The sequence below is a fragment of the Carcharhinus amblyrhynchos genome, chromosome 1, assembly GCF_965287045.1.
Source record: "Carcharhinus amblyrhynchos chromosome 1, sCarAmb.v2.hapA, whole genome shotgun sequence".
In the NCBI taxonomy this organism is placed as follows: Eukaryota; Metazoa; Chordata; class Chondrichthyes; order Carcharhiniformes; family Carcharhinidae; genus Carcharhinus; species Carcharhinus amblyrhynchos.
In genome coordinates, this window is record NC_137324.1 from 28,969,599 (window position 1) to 28,981,927 (window position 12,329).

The window sequence follows — 12,329 nt, forward strand, 5'->3', positions numbered from 1 at the left end:
CTGCATCCCCTCCAGTGCCAGTATATCCTTTCTCAAGTAAGGAGATCAAAACTGTACACCAGGTATGGCCTCACCGGCACCTTGCACAGCTGCAACATAACCTCACTGTTTTTAAACTCCATCCCTCTAGCAATGAAGGTCAAAACTCTATTTGCCTTCTTAATTACCTGCTGCACCTGCAAACCAATTTTTTGTGATCCATGCACAAGGATGCCCAAATCCCTCTGCACAGCAGCATAGTGCAATTTTTTTACCATTTAAATAATAGTCCATTTTGCTGTTATTCCTGCCAAAATGGATGACCTCACATTTATCAGCATTGTACTCCATCTGCCAGACCCTTGACCACTCACTTAGACTATCTATATCCCTTTGCAAACTTTCAGTGTCCTCTGCACACTTTGTTCTGCCATTCATCTCACAGTTATCTGCGAATTTTGACACACGACGCTTGGTTCCCCAACCTCAAATCATCTATGTAAATTGTAAACAATTGCGGTCCCGGCACTGATCCCTGAGGCACACCACATGTCACTGATCGCCCACCAGAAAAACCCATGTACCCCCACTCTTTGCTTTCTGTTAGTTAACCAATCCTCTATCCATGCTAATACATTACCCGTAACATTGTGCACCTTTATGTAATGCAGCAGCCTTTGTTGTGGCATCTTGTCAAATCCTTTCTGAAAATCCAGATACACCACATCCACTGGTTCCCCATTGTCCACTGTGCACGTAATGTTCTCAAAGAATTCCATCAAATTAGTTAAACATGACCTGCCCTTCACGAACCCATGCTGCGTCTTACCAATGGGACAATTTATATCCCGATGTCTCGCTATTTCTTCCTTGATGATAGATTCAAGCATTTTCCCTACCACAGAAGTTAAGCTAACTGGCCTATAGTTACCCGCCTTTTGTCTACTCCTTTTCTAAACACTGGTGTCACATTTGCCGTTTTCCAATCTGTGGGAATTATCCCAGTGTCCAGCAAATTTTGGTAAATTACCACTAGTGCATTTGCTATTTACCCCACCATTTCTTTTAGTACCCTGGAATGTATTCCATCAGGACCACGAGACTTGTCTATCTTTAGCCCCATTAACTTGCCTAACACTACTTCTTTTGTGATAATGATAGTTTCTAGGTCCTCACCTGCCATAAACTTTTTGTCATCAACTTTTGGCTTGTTGTTTGTATCTTCCACAGTGAAGACTGACACAAAATACCTGTTCAATGCCTCAGCCATTTCCTCATTTCCAGTTATTACATCCCTCTTCTCAACCTCTAAAGGACCAATGTTTATTTTAGCCACTCTTTTTCGTTTTATATATTTGTAGAAACTGCTATCTATTTTTATATTCTGAGCTGGTTTCCTTCCATAATCCATCTTACTTTTCTTTAAAGCTTTTTTTGTGGCCTTGAAGAAGCTATTCTTAAGTCAGTTGGTGCGTGACCTCAAGATGTTGCATCTTTTTTCCTGACAGAAGATGGTGGAAGAGAGTATGTCTGGGGTACATGGGGTCCTTAATTATGCTGGCTGTTTTGCTGAGGCAGCAGGAAATGTAGACAATGTCAATGGATGGGAGACTGGTTTACAACTACATTAGTTCTACAGTAGTTCTGACAAAGGGTCATTGTTTCTCTCTACACAGATCCTGCCAAACATGCTGAACACTTTCAATTTTCGCTGGGAAGTGTTCAGCATATATACTCCTTCTACCAGCCCTCCAGAAAGCATTCAGACTTCTCGTGAGCCTCTCAACCCCCTCCAGCAAGAAACACAGCAGCAGCTGCCTGGGGCCTGCCTGGACACAACACTAAAAATGTTTTTTCCCAAATAAAAGGGTTAAGGTATGAAGAAGGTATCCAAGCCTATGACTGGGTAACATGTACCTCAAATCCCATTTACCTGCTTTTGACCTTTGCAATGGACATGCTGTATGTCAGCTTTCAAAAAATATTCCAATTAAGGGGTATAAGAACACAAGAACATAAGAAATAGGAGCAGGAGTAGGCCATCTAGCCCTTCGAGCCTGCCCCGCCATTCAATAAGATCATGGCTATAGAAAGATAGAAAACCCAAATAATATTGGTCAGAAAGGATAAAACAGAGGGCAGGGTTCAGAGTAGTTAGAAATCTAAAGTGGTGTCCTTCCAGGTTAAATTCTAGTTCCACCTTTCTTCGCTGTGTATCATTGATTTAGCCATAGAGTAGTGGGTCATCCAGACTCGAAACATTGGCTCTATTCTCGCTTCACAGATGCTGTCAGGCCTGCTGAGATTTTCCAGCACTTTCTGTTTTTGTTTCAAAATGGGAAGTATAGTTAATTCTTTATAAAACCAATGGAAGCTATGAAGGGATTGTGATAAGGGAGCTAAAAATGGAATTGAATGTCAGTAAATTTAGGTGATACAGTTTGGAAAAACAATTAATTATTGTCTGAATGAATGAATGGCTTGGTTTTCTGTAATAGCAGAGGGACTCAGGCTACATTCAATGACTAGTAAAAGCAGCATCACAGGTTGCTAAAGCTGTTAAAAGAAAATCAGTAAAATACTGGGTTTTATCATAGAATCAATGATTCAATATGCAAACTTAATAAGACTTTAGTTAGGTGTACAGTGTGCAGTCCTGGGCTCCACATGTTATAGAAAGGATATTGAGGCTTTTGAGAGAGTGTATTGAAGCATTCTTTCTGGTTATATCACAGCTTGGTATGGCTCCTGCTCTGATCAAGACTGCAAGAAACTACAAAGGGATATGGGCGTAGACCAAACCATCACCTAACCAGCCTCCCATCCATTGACTCCATCTATACTTCCCACTGCCTCAGAAAAGCAGCCAGCATAATCAAGGACCCCACACATCCCAGACATTCTCTCTTCCACCTTCTTCCCTTGGGAAAAAAATACAAATGTCTGAGATCAATTGATTCAAGAACAGATTCTTCCCTGCTGCCATCAGACTTTTGAATGGATCTACCTCATATTAAGTTGATCTTTTTCTAAACCCTAGCTATGACTGTAAGCTATATTCTGCATGCTCTCTTTTCCTTCTCCCCTATATACTCTATGAACGGTTTGTTTTGTCAGTGTAGTGCGCAAGAAACAATACTTTCTACTGTATTCCAGTACGGGTGACAATAATAAAACAAATCTAATGAGGAATGTCTTAGTGCAATGACTATGAGGAAATCTAGATAAAATGAAAGATTTCAATAATTTCCTGCCATCCCAGGAATCAGTCTGGTGAACTTTCTCTGTGCTGCCTCTATTATTATATTACAGTTATTCATTGCTTATTTAATAATTGCATTGGGTTCTTAAATTCCTGTTGCTGGTGTTATTTAAGAGGTTTTGAAGGGTGAAGAATCATATCAATACATAGGCAGCATCGAGTAATTAACACAATTCAAGAAGAGTGTCAAGTATTAACATTGATTTTTGGAAGCTGCAACAAGCGCTGTGTATTAATACATTCATGTGTTCACCAGAAGTGATGTCACTGGTCACGAGTGTGGTAAACTGCCAGATTGAAGAAGCAGCCATGCAGTGAACACCACCCTGTAAATAAAGCTCCATAATTTTTAATCCTCAGTGCTTCTTAGTGTCAATATTCCAGTATATAACAGAGAGAGTTTCTGTTCATCATCCTGCTGTCACTATGAAAAACGTGCCTAGCACTGCTGCCTCACAGTACCAGGGACCCAGGTTCAATTCTGGCCTCAGGTCACTGTCTGTGTGGAGTTTGCACGTTCTCCCTGTGTCTGCATGGGTTTCTTCCGGGCACTCTGGTTTCTTCCCACAGTCCAAAGATGTGTGGGTTAGATTGATTGGCCCTGCCAATTTGTCCCTTTGTAACAGGGCAATTAGCTGGGTAAATATGTGGGGTTATGGGGATAGGGTGGGATTGTTGTCTGTGTAGATTTGATGGCCTGAATGGCCTCCTTCTGCAAAGTAGGGATTCTATGATTCTATGAACCTATACCAGGAATCAGACATTCATGAGGCTACAATAAGCCAAGATTAACTTGGGACAGTAGTCTAAAATAAGGAGATTAGAGTAACTAGATTAAAAAAAGGTAAGAACAAAAAACAAATTCTTTTCAAGAGGAAGTGAGGATGGGGGAAAGACAATAGAAAGGAGTGAATAGGACAACAATTAGAACTTTATACAACCTTTTTCCTCTGATCCTTTTGTTTTTCCCGGAATTCCTCCAGTTTTTTCATCTCTTCCCGTAAACTGCCTGCCAGCTGAATGTGCAACAGTCCCACATTCTCCATCTCTGGAAGGAATGAAATGATTACAAATTTAACAGCTCTCCATTAGCATGCTTCAAACCATTCCCGATGTTTCAGAGATTCCTAGTTGAGGAATCAGGCAGCAATTTTATGATTCTACGCATCGGTGAGTTGCTGGTAAATCAAACTTCGCGACCAATTGGAATTCCTACAGTGCAGAAGGGGGCCATTTGGCCCATTGAGTCTGCACTGACCATAATCCCACCCAGGCCCTATTCCCATAACGCCACTTATTTACCCTGCTAGACCCCCTGACACTAAGGGGCAATTTAGCACGGCCAATCAACCTAACCCGCACATCTTTGGGCTGTGAGAGGAAAGCGGAACACCCGGAAAAAACCCAAGCAGACACAGGGAGGATGGTGCAGACTCCACACAAAGGAACAGAATTGAACCTGGGTCCCTGGCGCTCTGAATGTGAACCACTATGCCACCGTGCCACCAGTATGTGAATATTTTGAATCATGTGGCTGACAAGGATATCATTTCTGACCAAAGTGTTGATCAAGAGCTGTAACGTTTTTGTAGCCACATCTTTGAGTGAAAGTGTTTGGCGAGGTGAAACATAGAAATCAGGAGCAGCATTAGGCCGTTCAGCCCTTTGTGCCTGCTCTACCATTATTCCGTGGTAGCAAAATCCCCACAGGCTCACCACTCTCTGGATGAAGAAATTTCTCCTCATTTTAGTCCATATCTTAGACCGCCTGGTTCTGGACTCCCCCACCATCGGAAACATCCTTCCTGCATCTACCCTGTCTAGTCCTGTTCGAATTTTATTGGTAAGTTTGTGTGCAGTTCTGGTCACCCTATTATCGAAAGAATATTATTAAACTAGAAAGAATGTAGAAGAGATTTACCAGAACTTGGTGGTTTGAGTTATAAGGAGTGGCTGGATAGACTGGAATTTTTTTCTCTGGAGCATAGGAGGCTGAGGGGTGATCTTATAGAAGTCTATAAAGTAATGAGGGGCATAGATAAGCTCGTTCATCAATATCTTTTCCCAAAGATAGGGGAGTCTAAAACTAGAGGGCATAGATTTAAGGTGAGAGGAAAGAGATACAAAAGGGTCCAAAGGGGCAATTTTTTCAGACAGAGGATGGTGAGTGTCTGGACCAAGCTGTCAGAGGTAGTCATAGAGGCCGGTACAATTTTGTCTTTTGAAAAGCGTGTAGACAGTTACATGGGTAAGATGGGTATAGAGGGCTATGGGCCAGATGTGGACAATTGGGACTAGCTTAGGGGTTTTAAAAAAAAGGGCGGTATGGACAAGTTGGGCTGAAGGGCCTGTTTCCATGCTGTAAACCTCTATGACTCTCAGTTTCATAGGCAGAGTGATGTCAGGAAATGCTGCAACTACCTGTCAAGGTCCTGTCAGCAACCTCAAAGAACAAATACAGCTTTGTGGTTTGGGTACAGAAATTACAGTTTAACCATTATAACTTGTCTTTTTATAATACTTACTGCCTGTTGCGCATTTCCGAGTCTTATTTTAGGTTTCCAATGACTGCAGAATTTTTTTGCAAATTTCAGGAAATTACACAAGTGTCACAGGAGGATTATAATGAAATATCATGTGTACTTAAGAGACAGCAAGTGGATAGAAACCAGTAATAAATGGCATCAATCAAGAAGCCGAATAAAGAGCTCTCAACAACTCATCCAAAGCTAGATGCATTGCTAGCACCTCCCAAACCCATGACCCCTATCATCAAGAAGGACAAGGATAGCATATATCTGGGAACACCGCCATTTGGAGGTTCCCTTCCAAGTCTTGGAAATCTCTCACCGTTCCATCATCGTCGGTGGGTCAAAATCCTGGAACTCCCTCCCTGACAGCACAGTGAATGTAGCTACACCTCAGGGACTGCAGCAGTTCAAGAAGGCAGCTCACCACCACCTTCTCAAGGGCAACTAGGGATGGGCAATAAATGCTGGTCAGCCAGCGATGCCCACACCTGATAAATTAATAAAAATAAGATAACTGGCCAAAGAACAAGAAAAAACCCAAGGGGAAAGAAATTATACAGCGAGTGAATGCACTGCTTGAAAGGGTGAAATAAACAGATTCAATAATAACTTTCAGAAGGAATTGGGATGACTACTTGAAAAATAAAATCTGAATGGCTACAGGGAAAGAGCAGGGCTGTATAACTAACAGAATAGCTTTTAAAGAGCTGGCTCAGGCACGATGGATTGAATGGCCTTTTCTTGTAGTTTCTATGATTCCATGGTGCTTTAACGTTAAGCTTAGATTGTAGGTGAGCAGCTGTCTGTTTTTACATAGCTAAAGCATCGAGGTATATCATAGACTGACACTTTTATCAATCCAAATCACAAAACGAGAAGCAAAGAATGTAAATGGGGCAGAGATAGAGAGGAAGAGTCACACAAACTATGAAATAGATATAGGCTGGTTAGCCCAACCCACTGCAGTTGGTATTCCTCCTCCACACAAACCATACAACTGATGTGGCTGCTGGGATTGCCAACTCTGGTTGGACATATCCCTGGGCCAGGATTCCAGCCTAATACTCACATTATTGCTGATTTTGGGAGAATGGAGAGAGGGGATGACATATCCACAAATACAACTGATTAATATTCGTGGATAATTTATTTTTTCCATCTCTGCAACGGGTAAAATGAAATTATGTTCAATTTTACTGACCATTCAGTCCTTAAACATGGACATCTGCTTTACCCACCCTTACTGGCTGTGTGGAGTTTGCACATTTTCCCCGTGTCTGCGTTGGTTTCCTCCGGTGCTCTGGTTTCCTCCCACACAAAGATGTGTGGGTTAGGTTGATTAGCCATGCTCAATTGACCCCGATGTCAGAGGGATTAGCAGGGTAAATGCATGGTTTTAGGAATAGGACCTGGGTGGGGTTGTCGTTGGTACAGACTCGATGGGTCAAATGGCCTCCTTCTGAACTGTAGGGATTTTATGATCCATGTCTTTATGTTTCAAAACTGCTCATTAGAAGCTATGAGCTAAGGTGGTCCAGATAAGAACACAAGAACATAAGAAATAGGAGCAAGAGTAGGCCATCTAGCCCTTCAAGCCTGCCCTGCCATTCAATAAGATCATGGCTGATCTGATGTCAGTTGTCAGGCATGTTCCAACAACAGAAGTATGTAACAACTGAGCCATGCTCTGTCTAAACTAAAAGCACATAAAGGGCTGACTTTGAGACAGTTTTAATCTTTGTCTGATATCTGACCTGTGCTCTCAGTGTACTCACCTCTGTAAAAAGGCCCAAAGGCAGGATGGAGCTGGGGAACTGGAACCCAGGCCAGCATTTCGGTTTCCACATCCTTCTGATCCCGGCCGCTATGGGGCCAAATATCCAGCCCCTGAGTTGGGGAGAATGGTCTGGGTTTTGGGACATGCCAGTTTTTCATTACATGTCCCAGTCTCCTGACCATTTCCTCAAAATGGTTCAAATGTCCCAATTTGCAGCTTCCCCATTTATTCTGCAGAAGCAGAACGAATTTAGGTTTGCAAATGCGTCCTATATCTGACATTGTGCCCTGCGTTTGGTATAGTTTGTGTCTGCTCTACCCCACAATCAGCACAGTTTGAGTCTGCTTAAGGAGAAAGGGTACCAGTATGGTTGCTTCACGTGTTTCTGGTAATACAGTATGGAAGCTGCAAAGGGAAGTTTGTTTCTGTTGTGAGGGAGTTTTACCTCAGCTTGCCCCCATTTTCACTAATGGAAATTTGGTCACCCCTCCCCCCCCGGCTCTATTTGTTTCAAACAATTTCTTCTACTCTCTATGCTAACTCTCTTGCATTTGATCATGTATCCAGTGCAGTATGAAGGGTTAGCAGATTCGATATGCTAATTATTGCAATTAATGTTAAGGATGTCATCATCTTGATGATGACGTCAATTAGTCTTGTGTGAGACAAGCAAGAGAGAAGTTGGAATGAGGCCTAGGAGCAACATGCGTACTCTGTAACCTGTTTAAATATAGTACCAATGAAAAGTGTTAAGCAGATACCAGATAATGGCTCTAGTCTGTCTACAGGTCCCACGCTAACAGTTCAAGACTGAAGGATCCAGTCACACAACATGATGGCCTCTCAGTACATCCAATTCACTGATTTTAGCCTCCTCAGCTGGAGCAACAGACATTCTATTTAATGATTTAAAATGTTAAAAAAAACTCCTCCAAATCGTTGGTTAATAAAATCAGTCCCAATGTTTCAACTCTTTCTCTTGTCATCATGGTTGTTCATAGCAGTGAATTGACACTGTTGCCATTGTCCTATATTACCTGATCAGAGTTTCACAGTGTACGTGACGGGAGCCAACGCACAAACACCAGCCTCACAATCCAAACTAAAACAGCTCTCCCATGCAGTTCAAAGTAACATTAGCAGAAGACTGGGATCAATTCACCACTTCCTCACTCACAGCTGAGAAAAGATAAATACTTACGTTGCTTAAAGACGTCAAATGCTCTCTTCAATGTGCTAGAGGAGGGAGAAAAATAGAAGACTGAGCAGACAGAATGATAAGATATAATCAGTGCAGAGGCAGCGATTGACAGTCACTGAAATATATCATTATATCCACGCTCCTTACAAACTTCAAATGTTGCTTTTGCACTTGTAGGTGTGAATTCAACTAACTATTAAATTCCCTTTATAGGAATAGAGGCATGTAGCAAGTTGTACCCTCGTTAGGAGTAACCTTAAAGTGGAACAAGCCTTCTTTGCATTCACAACGCCAGTATATTTCAGACAGTATTTTGTACTTTCAATTTATTCCCTATTTGTTAATTTGACTGAGGGACAACTTCAGAGGATGTTAAGAATTAACCTAATATTGTGGGATTGGATTCTATGCTGGCCAGTCTGGTGGCAAGGAATGACTTTAGCGAACCAATTCTGCTCACTATCAATTTCAGTCATTTTTGATCCACAGATTACCAGCTTCATTGAGTTTCGCTTCACAACCTGCCATTAAGACATTTGAACTCTTGACCTTTGGATTACTAGCGTAGTTAATCGGTAATTAAAACCCACAATTTGTGAGAGAGGCAGCAACAGAGGAAGAAGCCACAGTAGACACAGCCAGGTTGTCATCATGCCCACCAGGAAAAAGGAAGCTGTTTCTTTTACCCTCAGTGTGACCTACAATCCTAGTTCCTGATGGCCTCTGAAGACCTGGCAGACCCACTGAGTGACCTTTACACTCACTAATAAATCAACTTAATTATCGTTTTTTCTGAGCAATCGTGGATCTGCAGCAAGTAGCACGGGGAAATGCCAAGAACAAACACAAAGTAAGGGGAACTATGATGCGTGGTCAATGATCTATTCTGACCCAGCAGATAGGAAACCAAGAACTGAAATATAATGGAAGTACACAAATAATGCAGAAGGAGCTATAAATTGTAGCCTTTTTGTTTAATCTTTCTTAGGATGTGGACATCACTAACAAGGACTTCATTTGCTGTGCCTCCCTAATTGTCCTTGAACTGAGTGGCTTTCTAGGTCATTTCAAAGGGCAGTTAAGAGTCAACCACATTGCTGTGGGTCTGGAATCATATTTAGGCCAGACCAGGTAAGGACAGCAGATTTCCTTCTATGAAAATCATTAGACAACCAGATGGGTTTTTACAATAATCGATGGTAGTTGTCATAGTTACCAATACTGAGGATAGCTAAATATTCTATAAATTATTCACAGAATTTGAATTCCACTAGCTGCAGTGGTGGTGTTTGAACCTGTATCCCCAAAGTATTCCATTAGATTGAAAAATATCAAATGTAACTACTTTATGGAAACTCCAGGTCAGATAGCTCAACATTTATCTTGGGGAAATGTTAGAAGTTATTATTAATGATGTTATTACAGGAAAAATTCAGGGTAATCTGGCAGAGTCAATGTGGTTTTGTGAAAGGGAAATTATGTTTTATCAATTTATTGGAGTTCTTTGACTAAGTAACACGTGTTGTGGATAAAGGGGGAACTGGTAGATGTACTGTACTTAGATTTCCAGAAGGCATTTGATAAGGTGCCATATCAAACGCTATTGTGGAAAATAAAAGCTCAATGTGTAGGGGGTAACATATTGGCATGGATAGGGGATTGGTTAGCTAACAGGAAACAGAGAGTAGGCATAAATGAGTCATTTTCTGGTAGGTAAAATGTAATGAGTGGTGTGCCACATTGATCGGTGGTGGGGCCTCAGCTTTTGACAATTTATAGACACAATTTGGATGAAAGGGTTAAAGATACTGAGGGGGGGGGGGTGGGGGGGTGGGGGGGAGGGGGAGGTGGGCTTCTCTATTCCGCTGTGCTGCTTTTTCAGTGCAGCATGCCGGGAGGCTGTAGCAGCGGCTGATTCACGGATTCACGCTGGACATCCAGGCCTAAGCGCATCCCAGCTCTGGATGCAGGGTCTAATTTTAACATAATTTAAGTGCCATTAGTGAGCCTGGGACTGAAGTCTCCAGGCTTGTTAGCATCTCTCTCCTGCCAGAAGTGTTTCACTCTAGCGAGGTTTACAGAGGCTCCCCACTTGCAAGGAACTGGCTGCCCAACACTGCTGGAGTGAAGGGGGGCAATCAAGACCCCACAGAGGGTCAGGCACTGGGGGGTGCCCTCTGGGCATTATCACCTTGGCACTGCCCAAGAGGCAAAGTTCCAATGCAGGAAAAATTTTAAAAAATGATCTAAATGCTGAGAGATTACAGAGCTCTGAGATACAGAGGGATCTGGGAGTCCTAATGCATGAATCACAAAAGGTTAGTCTGCAGGTACAGCAACATAATTAAGAAAGCTAACAGAATTTATTGCGAGAGAAATTGATTACAAAAGTAGGGAGATTATGCTTCAGCTATACAGGGCATTACTGAAAGGGCAAAAAGGGGGCATGAAATGGCTTTAGCAGGTAGGATTAAGGAAAATCCAAAGTCGTTTTACTCCTATGTTAGGAACAAAAGGGTGGCTAGGGGAAAAATTGGTCCCCTCAGGGACAGAGGAAGGGAATTGTGCTTGGAGTCCGAGGGAATGGGGGAGATCCTGAATGAATACTTTGCGTCGGTATTCACGAAGGAGTGGGGCTTGATGTCTGGTACGGTCTTCGAGGGAGCTTTAGACCAATTGAAGGAACTATCGATTACGAGGGAAGAAGTGTTAGGGCTTATAGGTAGCATTAAAACTGATAAATCTCCAGGGCCTGATGGCATTTATCCTAGGCTGCTTAGGGAGGCGAGAGATGAAATTGCTGGGCCCCTGACGCAAATCTTTGTCTCTTCTTTGGACACAGGTGAGGTCCCAGAGGACTGGAGGATAGCAAACGTGGTACTGTTGTTTAAAAAGGGTAGGAGGGATAACCCGGGTAACTATAGGCCGGTGAGTTTGATGTCAGTGGTAGGCAAGTTGATGGAGAGGATTCTTAGGGATAGGATGTATGAGCACTTAGAGCGTTGCGATCTGATTAAGGATACGCAGCATGGCTTTGTAAAGGGGAAGTCTTGCCTTATGAATCTGTTAGAATTTTTTGAGGAGGTGACAAAAACGGTCAACAAAGGACGAGCCGTTGATGTTGTCTATATGAATTTCAGTAAGGCGTTTGACAAAGTCCCTCATGGTAGGTTGGTAGAAAAGATTAAGGCTCATGGGACACGTGGCCAAGTATCTAGATGGGTTGAGAACTGGCTTGCTAAGAGGACATGATGTGGATGTGCTGGCGTTGGACTGGGGTAAACACAGTAAAAAGTCTGACAACACCAGGTTTTAGTCCAACCGATTTATTTGATAGTAAACTCACTAGCTTTCAGGTTAGCCCCTTCGTCAGGGGCTAACCCGAAAGCTAGTGAGTTTACTATCAAATAAATCGGTTGGACTAAAACCTGGTGTTGTCAGACGTTTTACTGTTGCTAAGAGGAGACAGAGAGTAGTAGTGGAGGGGTCCTTTTCTAGCTGGAGGTCTGTCACTAGTGGTGTGCCGCAGGGCTCGGTACTGGGACCCCTTCTCTTTGTAGTATATATAAATGACTTGGA

General features: G+C 42.5%; 1 protein-coding gene across 4 annotated transcripts in view; it reads right to left on the reverse strand.

The window, feature by feature from the left end:
• Window positions 1-12,329, reverse strand: part of pstpip2 (proline-serine-threonine phosphatase interacting protein 2) — a 115,188-nt gene that overhangs the window by 39,687 nt on the left and 63,172 nt on the right. For all 4 annotated transcript variants that reach the window (XM_080203173.1, XM_080203084.1, XM_080203202.1 and 1 more), the window contains exons 4-5: window positions 8,751-8,785; window positions 4,183-4,289 (exon numbers count right to left, since the gene is read on the reverse strand). In XM_080203173.1, coding sequence (XP_080059299.1) covers window positions 4,183-4,289; window positions 8,751-8,785 — 142 coding nt within the window. The remainder of the gene's footprint in view (window positions 1-4,182; window positions 4,290-8,750; window positions 8,786-12,329) is intronic.